The sequence below is a fragment of the Poecilia reticulata genome, chromosome 1, assembly GCF_904066995.2.
Source record: "Poecilia reticulata chromosome 1, P_reticulata-male-v2, whole genome shotgun sequence".
Taxonomy (NCBI): domain Eukaryota; kingdom Metazoa; phylum Chordata; class Actinopteri; order Cyprinodontiformes; family Poeciliidae; genus Poecilia; species Poecilia reticulata.
In genome coordinates, this window is record NC_088830.1 from 4,312,477 (window position 1) to 4,336,153 (window position 23,677).

The 23,677-nt window shown below is 37.9% G+C and overlaps 1 protein-coding gene across 1 annotated transcript; it reads right to left on the reverse strand.

Annotated features, from left to right (window-relative positions):
- Nucleotides 1-5,656: 5,656 nt before the first annotated feature.
- cpe (carboxypeptidase E) lies at nt 5,657-22,742 on the reverse strand. Its single transcript, XM_008402890.3, has 9 exons — nt 22,339-22,742; nt 13,066-13,262; nt 10,887-11,054; nt 10,097-10,214; nt 9,599-9,781; nt 8,461-8,600; nt 8,011-8,110; nt 7,092-7,210; nt 5,657-6,666 (listed from the first exon to the last, which is right to left on the reverse strand). Exons 1-9 carry the CDS (start codon nt 22,583-22,585, stop codon nt 6,568-6,570), a joined length of 1,371 nt encoding a protein of 456 aa, XP_008401112.1. The 5' UTR covers nt 22,586-22,742; the 3' UTR covers nt 5,657-6,567.
- Nucleotides 22,743-23,677: the final 935 nt, after the last annotated feature.

Genomic DNA, 23,677 nt, shown 5'->3' on the forward strand with positions numbered 1-23,677 from the left:
TGCTGTTTATGGGTTACGATTAGGGTTGGGAAGAGAGTGCATTGTAAAAACACAACATCATACCAAGTACTTTTGGTCTAGTTTCTATCTTAGTACGCTTGAAATAAGTTACAAGTAACTTTCATCAAGAAATAGGAGCTTGTTTTAAATTAGTAATATTGCTGAAAAGTATTTGTTCCATTGGCAATATAGGAGAAGTGAAATAATCTGCCAATGGATGAAGTAGCCTTCAACAATATTGAGAAATGATTGCTTTTATGTTAATATTAGTGCACGTACACCTTCTCAATGATCAATAGACTTTAATTTTTTAGCAAAATATTCATTTTGATACGACTGAAAAACCATCTCATCCTAGTGCAAATACTTAATAATTGTGAGGTTTTTTTTATTCCAATGTTTACATTAAGCAAATTTATTTTCTTTATACTAATTCCACAATTATGTTGTCAATGGAAAGCAATGTGTTTTAGCTGCTTTTGCCCAGTTGCTTTATTTTCTCATTTTGTCTATTTCATCTCTATTTACTCTGACCTTAACAGAGACAAGTGGGGTCTGCAGACAGCTAACCCAGATGTTGCTCTGGGTTAGCTGTGACCTCCTGGATGAGTCGTTGCTGTTCTCCTGCAGTCATTTTGTTCAGGTGCTCACTCTCAGGAAGATTCCCAGCTCCATGTTTTCACTGCAGCCTTCTGACTGATGGACAGAGACATGATCTGTCCTGTCCTGCTTCTCCTCAGTGGCTCCCTGTGCAGGACAGAAATTATTTTAAAATGTTACTGATAAAAATTTGCATGGTTTTTCTCCTTGTATCTGGAGCCGATCAGCTGCTTCTTTTGGTCCTAAACACAAGGCGAAAGTTTAGAGGAGATCCAGCCTTTTCCTTTATGGCTGCAAAACTTTCTTAAAACACAGATCTTGACTTCCGGTTTCTAAGTCTCTTTCCTTTGCTTTCGATTAGTTGTATTGATTTGCTCTTTTGTTGCTTCTGCTCTAAACGTCTGTTGGACATGTGTTTCATTTGCTTTTGTTTGATTTATTTCTTATTAATGTGTGCAACATTTTGGCAAGCTTGCATGTTTTTAAATGTGCTTCATAAATAAACTGGATCATGGATTCTTGTAGAGCAGAAAAGTTACGATTTGTGAAGAAATATTTATTACCTGGAAAAATAACACCAATTACAAGAACATCCGAACTTTTTCAAACCATGTTTGTGTAGACAGACTGAACGAGGAAGGTAAATAAAAAATGCTAACATGCACTTGTTTCTGTCAATTCCTTGATTCATTTACTGTCAATAACACTGCCAACCAAAAAAAAATCACTTTATTTACTTGGCTTATAATTGCAGCAGCTCCCTCATTTGTCACTTGAATCTGCTGCAGATTTATTATCAGACTGTAAAACATCAGCTGTCGTGTCTAATATCAGATCTGACTGATGTGGCCTGTCGGATCAGATTGATGTCCTCTTCCTCCTCTGAGTCGCGCTGCGTCCTCGGGCCAGAGCTGGTCAATCAATGGTATTGATGACAAGATGCTAATAGCAGATGCTAATAGGGCCGCTATGACTAATAGGCAAAGGTTCTCATTGATCTGCAGAGTTAGCATCCGAAGCTTAAACTGCAGACTCAGCCACAGAGTTGAAGTAAAAGTGCCACCGTTGCTTGGTGAGGAAGTGGAGAGGAGAGAAATTAAGCAGCATCTTCTTCTGGAGAACAAAACTGAAAAGATTTGCCTTAAATGTATGCAATTTCTTTTGTCTTTACATTATAAGATATGTGCAGTTATTTTTTAAAGCAGGGATGCTACACATCCATTTAAAAGCACAGGTAAATGTGTCCCAAATTTGATGGAAATAAAGCATTATAACGTAAAGATACCTATGCACTCGTTAGTCTCATTTGCTGTTCATGTAAAGTTGAACACATCCCTTAATTTTACACATTTTACATAAAATTCTCAAACACCTCGTTAGTGACCTCATAGATCCTCAATCAAGCAAATGAAGTAAATATGTTTTTGAAGTGATCAAATTAAAGGCTCTAAGAACTGATTTAGTCTTTGCCAAATTATATTTGTTTTATGAAAAATCCCCTTTTTTGAACTTTATATTATGCTATGATGTCATTCCCTCATCAAAAACATACCTGGATTGTTGCCGAGTGAGGGAGTGTTGCTCAACTCCTTCACTCAGCTCCTTCAGACTAGCATCAGCAATTAGTTGAGTTCATTTCAGCAGCAACTTAGTGAAACGTTGTTGTTAAAGGGTTAGTAGAGAATCCATGTTGTGATGACTTCCTGTAGGAAGTTTCAGAAAGAGCAGGAGTTTCTTAAAGAGATAGAGGCCCAATTTCAAGTTATTAAATTGAAGTCAAATTTCTTTCAAGTTCTTTTGGTGTACAGAATTTTTCTAACAAGTGAAGGTAACTTCATTATGCTAGAAAATGGCATAATATTACTTGAAAAACACTCAATTCTGCCCCTATAATGAGGCTGATTGAGATATGAGCAAGTCAACTTTTCTCACTGAGAAAAGTTCAGCGCTCATGTTGAAAGTTTGAAAATGTCAGTGTGATTTAATGCTACAACATGTGAATTTCTTACAAGATTTGTACACATTTATATTTGAAGTCCCAACACGTTTGTCCGAAGCTGGATGTTCTGACATCCATCCTCCTCACCAGCCACCCGTAGCTGATAATCACAGAGAATGCAGCTCCTCCCTCTTGTTCCTGATCTGTATTTGCTGTTTATCTTTTTGCTTGCTTACACTCAGGTGGTTTCACTATTCAAGCTCATTAGACTGTAACTGAGTTTGAAGCTTTTTTGGAGGAAGAACAAGAAGGATCTGGACAATGAACTAATTAGTGAAAATATGTGACGTTGTACGTTGAAACTGATGGATTAAGACGGTGAAAATGGGTCAGCCTATATGAAAAGTACCAGGAGGAGGTCAAAGAAGAAGAAGCTCCCCAGAATTCTCACAAAACCAGAAAGATGGAGCTCATCACCCAGTTCTACAGCCCCTATACTGAGAGAATAGACTTTAAAATACTGTTGGTTAGTTTATAAATCACGGAACGATTTAGCATCACAATACAATAAAGATCTGCTGTTGTTGTGTCAACCTTCCAGAACCTCTAAGATCTTCTGGTTCTGGTTCTGGTTCTGCTCTGCATCAGAACCAGAACCATGGAAAAGCAGCTTTCAGCTTCTATGCTACACAAATCTGGAACAAACTTCCAGAAAACTGCAAAACAGCCGAAACACTGAGTTTCTTTAAATCAATGCAAAAAACATGAAGTAAAATTTAAAAAGACAAGACATCTGTTCAGAGTTGCCTTTTATTCATGCTAACTGTAACATTGATCAATTTTAGATTTTAGTCTAATATTCAATGGTTTTTTTATGATGACATTTGAGAAAATGTAACGTTTATTGCTTGTTTATGTTTTTATGGTGTAAAACATCCTGAACTGCCTCTTGCTGAAATCTGCTACACGAATAAACTCGAATCACCAAGTAGTCTCCTTTAATTTGAAATGACCATGTAACCCTGCAGAAGCAGGACAACTGTAAGAGTTGAACTTAACATTACTAAGTTTTTGACTGACATGGTAGCTTGTAAAATCTTGTAAAATATAATTTTTTTTTAAGTAAAATTGAAAATTAAGATAAAGATAATTTTGTACAGCATGTATCATATTATTGATTCTCTTCCTGAGAAAATAAGTGGCGCTCTATAAATTCTGCTGGCCTTCGTCGAATGCATTTTTTTCTTATGAAGCAAAGTAAAGTAAATACATTTTTTTATGGCATCTTCCACAGATAACAATAGTAAAGTTCTCCATGACGTCAGAGCCAGGAAATATATTAAAACATATTAATTGGACAAAAATCATAAATGATGCAGATAAAACAACTACAAAATGACATATGAAACGACTGCAAAGAACTATTTGATCATGTTTGTTTGACAAAATTCAATTCTTGCTCTTAGAATAAGAACAAACACAGATAGATATTTTTCTGCCATCTAGTGGCTCAAAATAGAGGTAACTTACTCTGTAAGACAACAGCTTAATATTCTTTGTATATTAAATATTTCAGGGGAAAAATAAAATCCTAACAGTTAAGTTTGTAAAACATTTGTTGAAGAAAGCTAGTTGTGATTACATAAATTATTCTTTACATTTCTGTCAAAGAAAATATCACAACAAATTAAAACATATTAAAGGCTGAATGGCTCTGGCAATTTCTGCTACATGATGTTATTCCTAGTACATGCTTAAACATAAAATGAAATAAAACAAAATCAAAATGAGGAAGGTAATATAGCATTTAACAAAAGGGGAAACTTCAGTAACATGACCTTAGATACCAAAGACCACAGTCATATGTAGAAGTTTGATGATTGTTTAACATCACATTTTGAGGGCTTCAACATTTTATTTGACAGATTTATGATTTTACTTGGCATATTCCCGTCTTCCATTGAGAAAATAAAACAATTTCATAACTCTTTATTTGACTGTCATTGTCAAATACACCCCAAAAAAACGCATGAGTCCAATGTTGAAACTTTATTACTTCGATGTATAATGATGGACATCAACTTCTGGACCAAATCCTGACTCAGAGCTTTAGTTTTATGGCTGCATTTCAAATATTTTACTGTCCCCCTCTCTGAGTTACTGCATAGTTATCAGTTTAGTGACATAGAGCTCCATCATGCTGGAAAATCCACAGATCATTACCAGAATAATCCTGAAGATGCTCTTAATTTCTCTTGTGGCTGATACCAGACAGGACACATGGTATTGCTAATCTTTTTTTCAGCAAACAAAAGAGTTTTCAAACATCTAAAACAGTCAGAAGGAAAATTCATCAGAGAGAGAGAAAAAAAACTTTAGAATACTCCTGCACCCATTTCTCTGATTAAAGCTGGCCATGCCAGGTCATGTATCTCCATGATGCTCTGTTCACTAATGTTCTCTAGCTCTGAGTCCTTCACAGAAAAACTGTAAAAAAAAAAAAAAAAAGTTGGACTCTATGTACTAATTTGTTTACCTTCTGAGTATCCCAATTTATTTTTTAGCTTATTGAAAACCATGTATTACTCTCTTTCCACTTAGCGATTATTACCTATTTTATATTGGTCTGTTGCATAACATTTTGAGAAAACATGCAATTTTGCAACTGTAACATAAAAAAATGTGAAAAACTTAGTGTCTTGCATGCTTTTAAAAATCTTAAGACAGTCAAATGGACCCCGCAAACTATTCATTGCCCTGTGCGTGGTCCAGCGAGGTCGCACCGACCCCGCCTGCACGTCTACGAGTTTTGTGTAGAATTAAAAACTTTGTGTAGTTTCATGAACTGACAGTCTGACGGTACACCTCCCTACCCTCCTGCTGTCTGACTGTAACATCTGCTGCACTCCTCCTGAGCGTCATGCTAAGACCGCAGGAGGGTTACAAGCTGCAGCAAAGCTCTTTGCAATCAAATAAAATCCATTAGACACTTTTATTGCTTTTATCTAAACAAAAAAACTCCGTACATAAACGTTCTGCCATGACTGTGCGCTCTCTCTGGTTGAGGAGGCTGCCAATACTGGAATGAGTTGAAAAGAAAGACACAAAAAAGCAGCGTGACAACATAAAGAGGGGAAATTTATTAATCAGATTATTCTTCACCTTCACATCTATTTCTGTATTTATACATTCAATCAACCTTTACTCTTCTCAAACTTGGTATATATATATATATATATATATATATATATATATATGTACCATGTTTCATACTATTTTCTGTGCAGTGCACATGCAAAGGAATGGCTTTCAAATAAATATATTTAAGCATTTTTGGCCTCATGTTCTTTCATCTTGGTAACAAAAACGACACACATCTCTAGTTATATGCAGTTTATAAATACAGTATATATTAGGAACATCCATTTTTAGCTTAAGTGTGTGCTTAAGATTAAAATAAGAAAATCTAAAAAATAAATAACATACAGGATTATCAGCCTGTCTCGACAGACTGTTTACCTTGAAGTTACAGTGGTTTTAATGTCCCTGATTATCTCAGAACCATAGTGTTGTTGATTTATTTTTAATAAGACTAAACAGAAACAGGATGAATTATCAGCAAGTGTGCTCACAGTTGTTAGAAGGTGTAGGAAATGTGGATTTTTTTTGTACTAAAGGTTGGACAACAAAAAGATGATATAAACAGTTTTTCTACATACATAATTACTCATTACTTCAGTCATCAGTTTGTTATATAGGCCATGTTCACCATTCGTGTGAAATAAACAACACCACAGAAACAGAGCAGTCTCACTGCCACCAAACTTCCCGCCACCAAGCTCCTCCTTAGTTTTCAGCTTTTTATTCCATATTTCAACAACCTACAAGTATTATGAAGATAAAGTCAAATGATATTAGCTGATATTAATGTAAAAGGAACAAAAGAGAGACAATATATACTCTTTAGAGTGGGACGGGCACACATGATGGATGTATTTTACACAGATGTGCAGATGGTCTGAAACGACTCAGAAGTTCAGCGTCTCCGACATCATTTTCCACCAGTCCATCAGCTCCTCCCGCTCCTCCTCCTTCCGCTCCACCAGGGACTCCAGCTCAAAGTCCACCTGAAACCAGAGCGGTCAGAACATGTTACTATTGCTCTGAAAAGGTGCACAGAATGATACTGATGCAATTACAGTTGATGCAATCTGCATCCAGCAGGTTTGAAACACTTTAATTAGGTCAGTATGAACCAACCAAGATCTAATAAGTCAAATAGTGACCTGGGAGAGACCCTCCCTCTGCATCACAGAAAACATTTATTTGTTTTAACAAGTAGACTCAAGGTTTCACAGGTGAAAACTTTCTACAGCTTTAAAATGAAGTTAAATGGTGACGCCAACATTTTTGACAACACTGTTTTCATCTTTTCTTTCTAAGAACTAAGGTCAAAGGACAGGAGATGAAGAGAACCAGAGTGTGTTCAATTCGGGAGAAGAGATATAAAAAAAACTTGTTTTGGTTTGCTGTCACTGCCTACAGGTCTCACCCTGGTGGAAGGGCTGTAGGGAACAGCCACCTTCTTGATGACGGTCAGAAACCCTGGAGCAGAGGCGGCCACCTTGTAGTTTCCTGGAGCCAGGAGGCGCCAGTAGTCTCCATCTTTGGCTGTAAGACACACATGTATGGTTTAATGTTTGATACTGAGCTATGAAAAGCATCATATCAGTGTCATGAACAGTTCTGTAAAGGTATTCATACCGTTTGAAATGTTTTTATATTTTTTCTCATCACAGACTAATGTATTTTATTGAGATTATATATGATAGACTAACACAAAGTAGGGCATAATAGTGAAACAGAAGGAAATTTATGAATGTTTTTCACATTTCTTTAAAGACAGAAAAGTGTGGTGTGCAGTTGCATTCAGCCCCCTTTATGCAAAACCCAAAACTTCAGAAATTGCCTATAAAGGGGAGAATTATGTCTTCCCGGCACATTTTATTTTATAACACAATCAAGTAACTATGTCAGCTTGAGTTGTTATATATATATATATGACTTAAAATAAATTTTACTTAGTAAATTAAAACCTTGACATTGGACCTCTGTCTCTTTAACAATCTAATTTACAAAGAAGAAGAATGGGGAGAAATTCAATCCGTAGATGTGTAAAGCTGGTAGAGTCTAAACATTCAGCAGCTATAACTGCAGCAAACAGAGGGTCTTACAAAGTGTAGAGGCTGAACATAACAACGTCATGAGACCCCAGAGCAAACCACTTCAAGTTTCTATTTAGTGAGACAAAATGTAAAATATAAAACCACTGTCAGTACCTCACTGTATGTTAGCTTAAGTACACATTTTGGGCACAAGATGGGGTTGTTGAGTTGTCAAAATGTTTTTTTTGTCTTGCTGCACATCAGATTTGTCATGGGGGTTTTATTCATTTTCTGTGAGCTCATTACCTGTGGTGATGTCATGATCGATTCCCTCCACAGAGATGGTGGCGTTGGAAATGGGGCTTCCCTGCAGGTCCCGGACGAAGCCCTTCACACCGCGATGAGTCTGAGCCCAACGCACAAAGAAGATTCAAAAACTCAGCAGAGAAGCTTTCTGGTGGCAAATGTTACCACATTATTGAAAAAAAGAATAAGATAAGTGCAAAAGATTTATTTATGTTATTAAATAAGAATTCCTTTAAAGATGTAATATTTACAGCAACAAATGCACAACTTAATATTATTTTGACTGTGGTGACTTTTTATGATTTACTGTCCTGTAAACAGCTGCCAGATCGTATTTTTGTATCAAAAACTGGAGCCTCGTTACTTGAAATGAAAGAATATTTTTTGATTAAGCTGCATCTGACACAAGGCGATGACGTCCAGGGTTCCTAAACACAAAGTGATGCCAACCTGCTCAATGTAGTTGACGAGGGAGTCGCGGTTCTGCTCCCAGTAATTCTTCAGCACCTCTTCGTTGGGAAATTTGTCACAGCTGAGCTCCAGGGTGATCTCAAAGCAGTTGCTGCTCAGATAGTTGAAATCTTGCATCCCTGTAACAGGACAGTAGTTTTGCAGAGGCAGAAAACTGAACTGGAAGACCAGAAAACTGATGATACAAGTGAAGATAACTGACAATCCCCGATAGACACATACGTTTCACATGGCTCTCAAAGGTGCAAGAATTTTTTTTTTTTTTTAAGGTAATTTCCTAAGATGAGACTGTTGTAATTCATTTCAAAGCTTTCTTGTAGAAAATAATGTGATATTTATTCTCTGCAATTTAGTTGAAAAACAATCTGTTAGGAGGAAAACTGAAAAAGCTAAAAACCTGCAATAAGAGGGTTGCCCAAGTGTGTTTAAACTAATGAAGGTACATCTCAATAAAATAGAAAATATATTGAGGCTCATTGGTCGGATTAAAAATAAGAAACTTTATTCAGCTATTAAACACACTTTTCCCTAACCCCCACATTTCTGTATTTAACATTTTTAATGGTTTGATGTAATACTATATCAAAAGTCATGTTTTAAATAACTGTACATTTTCATAATTAACGAGAACAAAGGCTTAAAAAATCATCTGTGTCTGAATTAATCTATGTTTCACTTAGTGATGGAGTCACAAAAATTCACAAACTTTTCAATAAGATTTGTGTTTTATTTTTAGATAGACATCTCTTCTGTTGAGCCACACTTTGAATCAGTTTAAAAAGGCATTTAGAAAACTAACAACAAATAGGTAAAATAATAAATGTATTTCCCGTTCTTTAGTTTCTTTTTTAGCATTCCAATTTATCTAAATTCTATTATTCTTAACATATGTTGTCAAGTAAAAATGCATGTCCACCATTAGCAACCACAGCCCAGTCTGCTGTGTTCAATTTCCCCACATGAAAAAAGCCAGGTTGCAATGTGCGATTTAAGCCACTAGATGCCACTGCATCCCACACTCTGGCTCTTTAACAGGTGATTTCCAAACCGAATAAAACAAAACAAAACAGAAAGAAAAGAGCTGCCCAGAACAATGCTGCCTGGCAGGAAGTCTTACCTCCCGGCACACTGTACCAGGCCCCTCCGTTGGTGATGCCGTCCTTGAAGCTGGAGTCGTCGTCGTTCTTACGGCAGGGAGGTCTGTGTGGGTCGGACATGACGGGGTTGAACATGGAATAAGCTCTGGCCAGAGACTTGAACATCACATCGTCCGGGCTGGCGCTGTACTCGTGGGCGGATTCTTTAAAGGATCGGCGTGAGGCGAAAGAAAAACAACCAGGAAATGTTTAACAGCCGTTATAAAGTGTTAGCAGAACACATGCATCTGTTCCACATTAGAAGACAACAGTCTGGTTGCTCTGTAATAACACAGAGGCAGGAGTCAAATCAAAGACTTTCCTTCTGGTTTCAACTAACTTTATGAGGAGAGACTAAACTAATAAAGTATTTGGTATTTTTATTATAGCTGAAATATTTTTGAGCAAATTAATGACAAACACAAAAACACCAAACAATTAGTTGAACAAAACCCCATGTGTATAAGGTTCATATTCACCACTGCGGGTCTCATCATAGGGATAGTTGGCCACAACGTCTCCTCCATGCAGGTTGGCTGACAGGACGAATGGGATGTCCATGATCCAGTGGATCACTGCTTTGGTCTCAGGAGCCAGCTGGAAAGACAGAATAGACGTTATTTTTAAAGGGGCAGTAATGTGCACTTTTCATCCACGTAGTGCCATTTTATAGGACAATTGAGTAGCTATGTTACCTGCACTTGTGCACATCTTAATGGTTGCCACGGGAGATTAAAGGATTTCTTAAACATGCATGAAAGAATCAAGGCAGCACTCCAGGTATGTTTTTGATGAGATAATAACATTATAACATGATGTAAAGCTCTAAAAAAAATTATATTACATAGTACTGCCCCTTTAAAATCTGTATACAAAAATAAATAATGTTGGTAAGTAAATAATGTTACTTTTAAATTTTAAAATAGCTACACTGCCAACCAAATTTACAGGCAAAGCATCTTTTGAAGTAATATCTCTACTGTCAGCTATTTTTAGACATTCCCCCTCTAGTCATTTTAAAGCATGCCGTTTAAAAACTGGACTGGAAAAAAGAGAATCCTGACAAAGTCCAGGGACCACTTCACAAAATGACAAGAAACTTGGGTTACCTTAAAGCAGAAAAAAAAAAAAGACTTGTGGGGCGGGTTGAAGCTTTTGCTTCGTACTGTAAAGATCTCTGACATAACAGGAAGGAACTGGTTTGGGGAAGAGTTGAAAAAGCTGAGTAAATAAGTCACTGAATCACTTTGACTAATTGCATTTGCTTGCCTTCGTGTTTTCATCCACGGCTTTCTTCATATTTTGCAGCAGATGGTTGTTGGCCCCGCCCTCCCGCTCATTGATGTAGACAATGCGGTCCAGATCAGGGAAGTTGCGGTTCAGATCCACTCCCTGAGCGTTGCTGCGGCCCACAAACCAGTCCTTGATCTCTCCAGGCTTCGCAGGGGGAACAGGAAGAGGACGTTAGAAAATGTACAAACACACTAATTAATGCAGCTGAATACAGCAGTCAACATTTGTACAAATTCTGTACCAATAGCATATCACACTACCCTGGCTTCACTTTAAAATAAAGTGCTATAGATATTTAAATTACAGTCTAATGAGATTATATTAGATGTTAAACAAAGGACATACACAGAAAAGAACAAAAAGCCCACAAGTATGATGGAGGAATTATGATTATGTAGCAGGAATGCCTCAAGTTAAAGGCTTGTGGCCTCAGCCAGTAAACTGAAAACGGGTCGAAACCGGGCCTTTCCGTAGGATTATGATCCAAAACATGAGGTCAGATGAAAACAGAAGACCCTGGACAGAAACTTAACCTGAATCCAACAGAAAACATGAGGGCTGAGCTGAAGCGAAGAGAGAAGGAGAAGAAAGGAAAATCCAAAGTAGGAGAAAGTGATCAATTATTATGATGGAAAGACCCCAAACCTAAAGAACCCCTAAAAAAACATAACTTTCCCATATTTAAATCACTTGGTTTTGTTGTGAAAATAAAGAATTCCAATTTTAGTTTATTTTGTTAAATATTGTTTAGTATATTAAATATTGAAATATTGTTTAGTATATTTTTATTAGTTATTGTAGTAGCTTTAGTTTGTTAATACTTTGGTTAATTTTAGGTGTAGTCACAGTATTGTATTGTGGGCTGCACAAATTCAGTCCAGGGGCCATTAACATTAATTGGTTAATGAATAAGGGGCTGCACAGTGGCGCAGTTGGTAGCACTGTTGCCTTGCAGCAAGAAGGTCCTGGGTTTGATTCCAGGCCCCGGTCTTTCTGCACGAAGTTTGCATGTTCTCCCTGTGCATGCGTGGGTTCTCTCTAGGTACTCCGGCTTCTTCCCACAGTCCAAAAACATGACTGTCAGGTTAATTGGTTTCTCTAAATTGTCCTTAGGTGTGTGTGTTATGTAAAAACTCATTGTATTTGCAATAAAACAAAGTTTTATTGCAATCAATTTTAGCTATGAAGCACCCTTCATGTTGGAGGCAGCTCTCTGGAAACACATAGTAAAGGGTATTTCTGACCTGGGTTTGAACTATCCAGGGTCACTGTCTGCAGGTGCAAATATCAGATTTGTGAAGTAAACTGAAACTGGTGGGACACTCCCTTTTGCTCCCATCTCTGTAAGAGGGCTGGTAGCTATTAAAAGCGATGTACCTTCATCTTTTCTTCACTTCCCTGGACTAGCCAGGGTGGTCATTGCTCATATTCTTTGCTTAAATTCTTAATAAAATAATAATCAAAATGCATTTTGATTCATTATTGATTAAGTGTTTCACTTTAGGTAAGATTTATTTCCTTAACAGTGTGTGCATGGTTGTTTGTCCCATCTGTCTCTGTGTTGCCCTGCGACAGGCTGGCGACCTGTCCAGGGTGAACCCCGCCTCTCGCCCAGAACGTTAGCTGGAGAGGCACCAGCACCTCTCCCGACCCCACGAGGGACAAGGGTGTATAAAAAATGGATGGATGGATGGATGGATGGATTCCGTTATTGTTGAATAAAGAACTGACTCTGGAGTTTTCTCCCAACTTTTGCTGATGTCATTTTGTGGATTAGAATGAGCGCCGTCAGCAGGAGACTGGAGCATAGTAATTTGCAGACAGCTGACATAAACTGCTTGTGTATGAAAAAATAACAATTTCATATATTTCATAAAAGGATATCAGTAGGTTTTAGTTCATAAACGCACAACAAAATTCCAGTTAGTTACAGTTTTCCCCCGATTAATTGTCATGTTTATTTCTTTCAGTTAATGAAAATGTTTTCTCCTTCTTAGTTTTTGTGAGTTTTAAGCTTGGTTCTGACTTCTCTCACTGAAAGAATGTAATCAAATAAAGATCAGAGTTTACTTTTTTTCCCATTACGCCACCTCTTTAAAAGACTTTTGCTGCAACTGTAATAAATTTGTCAAACTTTTCAGGGCAGTGTCCTGACCTGTGAGGCTGCCTTCTCGAAGCCGTCTGGGTTCATGGAGGGCATCAGGTGGATCCGAGTGTTGTGGATGAGCTCAATGATGGTGTCGTTGCCTTGCTGGTACTGATTGCAGAGGTACTGGGCCAGGTAGATGACCAGCTCTCTGCCCACGGCCTCGTTGCCGTGCATGTTGGCGATGTATTTAAACTCAGGCTCACCTGCAGAAAAAACAGGAACAGCTCTAAGATCACTTCAGCCGAGGAGGAACTACACTTGTTATCAATAAACCGATGACGGCACAAGAGACAACAGCCACTATCTTTAACACAAGAAGTCATCATTCAGATATGTCTACCCCTAGAGCAATTTAGAGTCCAAAGAAACTAAGATGTAATGGGAGGAATCACCAAGAATCTTCCCATTACATCTTAGTATATTTATGAGTGGTAAATATACTGGGGAGCTTGATTACTGAACAAGGAAGAGCTGGCTGATTAGAAACAGATTGGAGGTGTGAGGGGAGAGAGCAGAAGGCTGAGGAGAGACAGGGACAGCAAGGGTGAGGGAGTTAAAACAAGGAAACTAAGAAAATGAATCTAAGAGAGTAAAGAATAGCCAGACACGTAATAAACCTAATACACTAGAATCACTAGGAAGAAGAGAACTATGGTAAAACAGAAACAAGGCCTCAGATTCTTTCTAATCAAATAAAAAAACTAAGGAATGAAACTAGAATCAATGATTCAAACCCCAAATCATCTCAAAGCAACCCAGGACATGACAAAAACACTAAAAGGTTTTGACAATATAGTCAAACTTTTCTGTAGGAATCATTATGGATACAAAACTTCAGCAACCATTTTGCTAATTTATTTTGGGCTGAAGACAACTGAAAAAGATTCAGTAATTTCTCAGCAATTAAAACATGACATAGGTTGCTCTTTATTTTAAAAAGCGTAGCGTTGTCCTAATTGGATAAAAACAGACTCCACCTGCACAGGTGTATCATTCAAGGGGCCGTACAAATTCAGTCCAGGGGCCGTAAACAGACATTTGGACATGTCTGCCCCAGAGTAACCTGTCGCACTATGGTGCATCAGGAACCCAGCAGTAATGTCTGCCCTGACTCATCTGCTGGAAGGCTAACCAGAGCTGAACGCTGCAGCCGTGTTCAGACAGTAATGACTTGGAGGCAGCAGACTAAAGTGAGGCAGCCGCTGATTGATCAGTCTGATGGCTGGTGCAGGGCCGCCGGCTGCTGACAGCTCCATTAACACATTCACTCACTGTTTCACCTCACACCACACCGTAAGGCAATATGTGGACAAGAAGCAGACAGGTCACCAGTCCATCACGCGGCAACACACAGACACACAGGACTAACAAACATCTACTTAGTGTATAATCAGTTTACTTTATGATTTTGGACTGCTATATGAAGCTGGAGTGCCCAGAGAGAAAGCATGCATGCGTAAGGAGAACATGTACTCTGCAGAAAGGTTCCTGGGATTCAAACTGCAGACCCTCCTGCAGAAAAGGCAACAGTGCTAACCACTGCGGGCGCCGGTAAACATGGTGTGTTTGAGTATTAATGGTTTTTTGCAGCTGTTGGAAAACAAAAGAGCTTCTCTGCATGTTGGGGAACAAAAACACTTCTGTTCAGTAAAGAATCAGGGTTCTTCATTGGCACATGGGGAGAACATGAGGTGGGAGTTGGTTTGTGTGAAGCTGTTCAGATCCACTCACAACATTGTTATGGGTTGTAAAAACTATGATTTTACTTTATCTCAATGATGCTGTTCAGACAATCATAATATCAAAATCGTTATTCAGATGTAGGGATGGGCATTTATTATATAATTTATATATAATAATTTCTTATCATGATAAGAATTCTGATATATCATTGTCAAGATAAATTCCATATATCAATACCTTTGAAAATATGATTAAATTCAGTCACTGTTTACAGTTTAGTGATACAAATCACACTTCTGTACATTTCTCAGGAGCAGTATTTGTGTTTGTGGGGCTGCTATGATTGTTGAACCACACAGCTACATAAAAAAGTACTAATAAATAGTTTGTATCGTTTTTTTTATTATTATCACAAAATATTCCGATAAAACTTTAAGTCCATCTTGCCCACCAATATTCTGATGTGAAAGCTTGTTTATTTTGTCCTTTTTATTTTCTCTAATGTTTCTTGAAGTGTGTGACACACCCACCCATACACCCCCACACACATCTGGTTGTTATAAGGGTATTTTTAAACGCTAAAATCTGGTTTCTCTGCTACTAATGGTTTCAGGACTGGTGAATAGGTTTTACAGACTTTGAAGCGCGCGCGCGCACACACACACACACACACACACACACACACGCACCCACACACACACTAGAAGTTGGATTTATGCGTTGTACCTGGAGACTGGCCCCTTCTGCATGAACAGCCATGTTTTATATTCTGTAAATGATTACATTTATGATTGTGTGCTGTATTTTACTATGAAGGATGTTTGGCTCACTTTTCTTGGCAGAATGGTTTTAATCCAGACACATTGGAGGGTTTTGAGCAGGAGTAGCTTTTTAAAGATTGTGCCACAGCATCTCAGGTGGATTTAAGACTGAACTTTATTTAGGTTCCTCAAAAATAACATCTTTTTTGGACTTTAAGACTGCATATTAGGGCCATTGAAGATAGAAAAAAATTTGTACATCTCTGGAAAAAAATCTTACACATTTTGACATCAATTTCAGAAAGTTTCTAAAATAAAATGTACAATTTCTGGGTTTCAAAAGTCAAACATTTTATCATCCATTTCACAAAAGTCAAAATCAAAATTTGATCAAATCAATAAAGACGTGGGTTGTTCCTCTAACTCCGGGTGATTTCTGACTCCTGGCTGTAAATGTGACACATCTCCTAATTCCCCCTAGGCCCATCCTACTTTATTTGTTCCGCTTGTCTGACAGGTGATCAATAAGGTTTCTAAGGTGACCTGGCCGTAATGACTGCGGCCACAGAGTTGGTAATGGAGCGTCACATCAGAGTGCCCTCATCATCGTGGCAACCCTGACAGCAGCAGGTGCTTACGGAGACAAACGAAGTGGCAGACAGAGCAAACACACTCTGCTGGTCCTTCCAGTAGAGCATCACTATCATAGGAGAGATATTTGTTAGCTCTGTAATACAAGCTCTGACAGCTTGTATTACTGACATCCCTGCACACAAACAAGAAAACCACAGTGATGTATGGATTCTTTTGGGTTGTATCGTAGTATAGTTGTGTCATGACTGAAGTTTTCAACCTGCTTTTTTGAAGAGGCAATATTATATTTCCCAGGCACATAGTGCCATTTTAAAGCGCAATCAAGTAACTATGTTACCTTCAGTTGTTATAAAAAATATTGTATATATCAAATATGACTTAAAACGCCGTAATTCATTGCCTTGAAATTGAGCCTCTATCTTTTTAGGAAATTTCTGCTCTTTCCTTCATGAAGTCATCACAACAAGACTCCTCGATTAGCCCTTTAACAACGGTTTTGATGGCACTAAAATTGATGCGTTTGGCCATGATGACCATCATTTATTTTGCTGGAAAAAGGGAGACGCTTACAAAACTGAGAACATGGTGAGAATCGGTGATGGCAGCATCATGTTGTGAGTGTATTTTATTTCTGGTGAACTGATTTCTGAAAATATTCTGAACCAAAAAAAAACAAAAAAAAAACAAACATCAACAGAAACTTTCTTCTGTTATTTGAATTAAACAAACACTGCAATAAAAAATAAACAACCTACAAAAAACCTTAAGAAACTTTAAAAAAAACTTTCATTATTAGGTTTCTTTATTTCCTATTATTTCAATTGTTATTGTTATATTTTCTCTCTTCTGTTTGGCTGTTATTCCTTCCTTGAGGAGGGCATTCCTGAGGAAGTAAAAGCAGAATGAAGTCAGAGGGAAATGAGGAGCTTTGGTGGTCTGATGTATAATAAATGACCTCAAACTGACAGCTTGTCCTTTCCTTCAGCTTCCCTTAACACTCCTGTGTTTGTTTGCCCACCTGACTCTTAAATGTCCCTCGTCGCACCTGCATTCAGGGCATGTGTTCAGATTCTTCAACAATCTTTCCTTTCAGTTTTTTATCTGTCTTTCTTTCTCATCACCTCCTCCAGGAAGAGGATCCAAGTCCACAGGGGAACAAAATGTCCAAAAATACAAACAGTAACTGCTTTTTGTTCTGCGATGTTTGGCTTTCTACAGAAACTAATTTCATTTCAAAAAGCACTTTTATGTTTAGTACACTGCATTTCAACTCTTACGACATATTCAGCTGTGATTCTGGCTGCTCTCTATGTGGATGTGTGTTTTGTTCTTAAACATCTATCTAGAATGCCGCTCGTTTTTAGAGTGGACATTTCTGTTATCATATATGGAGAGTCTGTTCCAATAATTCGAGAAAGATTAATTTTTGTCTTTATTTATATTCAAAAGCAAAAGCAAAACCCATCTCACTGAACACAGTCAGTAGAAGAGCCCTGAATGACACACATCACTTGATTATATAGTCACAGTAAAACAGAACACACCCCAAGTCTGAACTGATCTCCGGTATCAGGTAGACAACAGAGACACATCTTTACCCACTGACCCTCACCTCACTGGAGGGGTTGGACTTTTGTTGAAAAAACTCACACCTAACATGACTGACAGGAAATGAGAGCTGACAAGGAGTTGTATCAGAAACTTCTGGTTCTCCCTTACTAGAGGAGAATAAACTCATAGATGCAAGCGCTCTCATTTACACAGTGACACACATTAAAGAAAAACATTCATATACACAAAGCACTGTAGATCCAAATTTAGATCACATTAAAATTAAATACATAAAATTAAATTTTCTATTACAAGAGTTATTAAAATTTCCATCGGCAGGTCAGAAAACTGACAAACAGAACACAGTGTGTAAGGAACTTCTCTCCCATGTACGATTCGATCAAGCATAAAATGTCTGTTGAACAGAGGAAACAAATGTTGGCGTTTTAAGAACTCTGTTATCATTAACTTGTCATAAAGCCAGTTTTCTTTCCCTTTCCTGAGTCAAATATATACAAAATATCAAACTTAGCAAAGTAATTCATATCTGTATTTGTCCTAACACTGACAAAAATTCTACATCGGGTATCGATGACTCTGTTCCCAATAGGGGCCGATCTATTCAGTCTAATTTTATGAGAAGAGCTCTGAGTGATGGCTTGTTGCAGTTTTTTTTACATATTCTACCAAGGTAGTCAGCCTGTTATTTTTGTCAGTTTTAGTTTCATTATTACATATTTTACTCCTAATTGTACTGACTGGACAAATTAAAGCTCTGTTGTTTTTACATATTTGACCAAAGCTATTGTTGTATTTAAGTGTTCTGTACTGATGCAAAGTTACCAAATAAATATGTAATTCAGTACAATTCTGTGTGCGATTAAAAAAAGAAAGGTTTAAAGTAAATTCAGGACTGTTTCTCTGTACCAATCGGCTGATGCTCAACCTCAGATATCTGAATCGGCATCGGAACTGAAATAACTGGATCAGTTCATCCCTTCTTGTTGTTAAAATATGCAGCTTGACTAAAAATTCAAGCACATTTTAACAGAATTTCGCAAATTAGTAAAAATAAAAACACACTTAGAAAAGGCTTGATAATACATAAAAATGGTTAGCAGAAGCTGTGGTTACTTGAATGCAAATATGAAAATAAATTAGGATTGTTAATGTTTTTGAGAGCACAATGTCACATTCTTTCTGTAAAAACAACAGCAAAACAAACTGTTGTATTAGTTGTGGCCTGTGTTTACATGCTGGGTTATGGGCAGTCCCTGTGCCGCGGACAGATGGCTGCTGCTCACCGACAGATGCATCCGCTCAACCAACATAGTCTTTCAGAAGCAGTCAGCCAGCCAATCACCAAGCAGTCGGCTCAGCGCACTAAGCCGATCTGTCGCCCTGGCAACAGCTATTTCAGCTCCACCTTCATGTGAGCACGGTGCACAGATATCTGAGGGATATCTCAGAGGAATATTAGGATTTTATTCTGCAAATCGAACCCACATTTCTGTGCCTGTCTTCCTGCGCTCCACTGCCAGATGCTCTGCTCAGCAAAATGAGGGAGCTGTGAAAAAAGAAGAGCAGCAGCAGCAGCAGCTTGGAAACTCATCTGTTAGTAATGAGGGCTCCGGTCTGCTACTGTGACTCATGCTGGTATACGCCCACAACACTATTACAGGCTTATTTAGTATACGATCATTACTGTGTGTGTGAGACCGTGTGAGGTGAGCTGCACTGAAGTCCTGCAGTCAGACCAAACACTGCAGGAGGAGAAAATACACCTTAATGCAGTAAATGCTGCAAGAAACATTTTTTAAAATCCAACAAAATTCTCTCCATTACCTTTTTTTGGGAAGGGATTATGTAACGTTATTTCCTACCGGAGGTTGGAGAGGATTTTCAAGAAGTAAATCACTTCCTGATGTTTGTCACAGTCAAATCTATTGTTGCAGTCCAAGATAGGAATCAGTGAACCACTCCCAAACATCATTAAAGGATAAAAGAACTGCAGGCTAATCCGTTACCTTTCTAATAGGGACCAGGCATGTTTCTCAAGCTGCTTTCTTGTCTGAAGTAAACGATTTGCACTGAAGGTAGAATTAAAACAGCAAATGAAACTATTTATTTATTTATTTATTTATTTATTTATTTATTTATTTATTTATTTATTTATTTATTTTTGGTAGAACTTATAGTATTCTGAAAATATTTTCATTTTATTTTGTTCTAAAATGTCATAAAGCAGAAAGTATAGAGCTGACTGTAGATCTGGTTAAAGTAGTGGGCTATAGGCAGGCACAGCCAATGCCTAAAACCATATGGAAATACTCAAAGTTGATGTTTACATTTTTTTGTCAATAAGACTACGCCCGAATTTAAGATAAAACATATTTAAATCACTTTAGAATTGTTTGGATTCTGTGACAGCCTTGTGTCCCAGCTGTACCTGAATGCAGCATGAGAGAATCCTAAATCATCAACTTATCACCTGGTCTGGTTGGACGCTACAGGCAGTTGGATTTGAACATTAGCTGGTTTTTCTCCAGAACCAGTGGTGTTTACATTCAGCTTGACTTGGTTCTGGTTCTGGTTCAGGACTTGGTATTGGTTCTGGTTCAACACTTGGCTTTGGTTCTGGTTCTGGTTCAGAACTTGGCTTTGGTTCTGGTTCAACACTTGGCTTTGGTTCTGGTTCTGGTTCAGAACTTGTCACAGGCAACATAATTTCTAAGCTGGAATAAGATTCAGAATTTTTATCCAACTAGTTTAACAGCAGAGCTCTTTTGTAGTGGTTGGATTATAAATGGACATATACTGGTTGTGACTCAGTCCAATTTGTGAGGAAATTCCACACAAATTATTTATTTGATCTTTTCTGATGTTTTCGGTTGTATGCTGGGATTTTTCTAGCAGAATTTCTCCCAAGGGAAGCAAATAAAGATTCCACCTGCCCAAAATTAAAAATGACCACAAAACAAAAAAAGGTAAGGTCCAGACTGTGGCAGCCGATTCATGTGGGAAAATAATTTTTGATTCACTTCGTTCACAGTTTGGCCCTGATTAACCCTTAGTGTTGTCATTAATGGAAAACCCTGGTTATTCTGTATATTCAGGTAGTTTTTAAAGAGACAGAGGTCCAATTTTAAGGCATTAAATTACAAAGTAAAATCTCATTAGAGTCACATTAACAGCAGTAACATAGTTACTTGCAACAAAATGATACTATGTGCCTGGGAAACACATAATACTGGCCCTTTAATAAGTCTTAATCTCAAAGACTAGCAATAGGTCTTTTAAATTGCTGTGGCCCATTTCTGTCAGAATTGTCTTTATTCAGAAATTTTGGAGTTTTCTAGAATTAATGGACTATTTAAGGTCTTAACCCAAGCTGACAAGGACACTGAAAAACCTTTTTGTTTTTAGCCATTAGAAAGGTGGACTTGCAGTAGTGCGTTGGATCACTGGCCTGCTGAGTAACCGTAGTGTGCTAGAATGTAAGGTCACAAAGTGAAGATAGAACTTTGTTGTTATAGGGCAGACTTCATGGTTCCATCAATTACAATAAATCATCCCGAGTCTGAAGAAGCAAAGCAGACCCAGAATATCACCCTTCCTCCAGGCTTGACTGCAGGTGTGAAATCAGGTTAGGTTTTCTTCGCTCCTTTACATTTTTCTTCAAAGCAGTATGTTGAGAACTTTTAAGTCTGATCTCTGGGAACCTCGTTCACAACTTCCATCCATCCATCCATTTTCTTTACACCCTTGTCCCAAGTGGGGTTGGGAACCTTCCGGGCGAGAGGCGGGGTACACCCTTGACAGGTTGCCAGTCTGTCGCAGGGCCGTTCGCAACTTTTTTTTTTTTAATTTTTCTAGAAATTTTATTAGAGTACAAAAGCTATATATTGATTTGTGGATCTGTCTTTAATCAGACTTGGGACACTTGACATAAAACTGGAAGCAGAATAAAGTAATTACATGATTAGAATAGAGGTGGGACAACATACGTTATACTTCAACTCATCCCTTGAATATATATAAAAACTTGAGATATATATATGTGTAAATGTATTTTCCCTCTCTCTACAAAACTGTACAAATTGTTAGATATGTAAATGCAGCTAAATAAAAAATAAAAATAATAAAATAATGATTTTAATCTAAGACCATTCCCACTTTTGTTTTTCTTGTAACAGAAAAAAACACTGCGGCTTCTCTCCTCCTGTAGGCTGCCAGTAAGGGTTGTAAGAAACACTTCTCACTCATTTTAATACTTTGTGAAGGAGTGAATTTCAAATTGCTTTAGCACAAAGTGTGGTTCATCATCTCTCAGAGTCTTCTGAGATGTGGTAGAGAGGTGTTTTCCCAGAATCACGACTCAAAGATGCTGATCAACCAGCAAAATGGCGGCTTTACGTTGCTGGTGCTACAATCTATCATCTGAATATCTGGGAGGTGATGCACCAGTGTCTGGAGACGCAGATTAAACACACCTGCGCACTTACTTTATGTATTTTTCTACACTCCCTACAATAAGAATGAACAATTTGCTATGCGCCAAACTGCCTCGTGTGTCAATGTGATCAGAAGAAGTGGTGACGTCTTCTCAACAGCAGGATAAACCCGACAGAATAAGTGGGATGTATAAATTCAGCCTATTTTCATGCAGGCTGTGTGCGTAAAAACTGACCTGGCTCGTGCGTCCCGGGGTTGTCGGACATCTCAAGCACGAGCAGCTCTCGGCCTTCAAAGCTCTCTCCAATGGTGTAGATGCGGGTAATGGTTGGGCACTGCAGCCACACCGACACCAACGCTTTCCGCAGTTCGTCGTAACGATGGTACTCGAAGGAGATCCCGGGGTCGGTACCGGTACTGGCCGCGGCGGCCAGCGCGAGAGCCGCGGCGGCGAACAGAAAAGAAGAAAAAAGCGGTTTCATTTCGTCTCGTTTACGTATCCTCTTTTAACCGTAAGTCAGCCTCGTCTGCCTGCGGCTTGCTCCAGAGTCTTATCGATGCGCAGCCGCTTCGCTCTGGGCTATAAATATCTCTCCCTCTGCCTCCCTCTGCTTCCCTCTGCGCGTGATGCGCTGCTGTACCTGAGGAGCGCGAGAGACGTGAAGCCAATACAGAAGTCCCGCACTTCCTGTCACAGCTTCCAAAATGAAGGCGTTCATGTGACAGCGTATTGGAATAAAAGGAGTAGATTTCCGCCGAGAAGTCTGAGAAAAACTTTGAAATTTCTGCGTTCGAAAAGTCGCAAATTTGCTAGAAAAAAAAAATCAGAATTTTTTTAGGTTAATTTAAAATATTTCCTACAAAAAGCGTAGACATGAGTTTGAAAAGTTACAAATTTTCAAGAAAACTCAGAAATGTCCACGGTATTTTCCAGGAAATTTTATGATGTAAATTTTTATACCTACAAAACAAAAATAAATTAAAGTTATTGGCTTATATTTGAAAAGACGAATACATTTACATAACCTTTTCATTTACATAGCCAATAAAAATGCACAAAACATATGTTTGCGCATTCGGTGGACGCTGTTATCAAAAGTGACTCACAAATGCAATGCAGTAAATATTTATTCATTTCGAACAGACGAAAGTAAAATCAAGAAAGAAGAAAAAGAAAATAAAAGTTAAAACAAGTTATGATGCCCAAGTGACATGCAATTTTATATTATCTGTTCGAAATATCAAATATAACAAAAAGCTACTTAGACCAGTATTCTTCAATCATAAAACAATTATTGTAAAGTTATTAAAAAACATTTTCTTCCAAGAACTTTTTTTTTATTCTTGATTAGACTTGATTAATGTAAATTTATACATGTAAGATTAAATTGCAACACCTGCATGTTTTCTGAATTATTTACGTAATGTTTTGAAAGTATTACCCTACTTCCTGTTTGCGTCAGCTGCTTTTGGATGATTGACTACACTGTGTTGGCCTGTCTGCTGGTTGAAGCTGCAGGGGATATTTGATGGTGCAGAATAGCAAACAAATGTATTGTCTTCAAAAAAGAAAA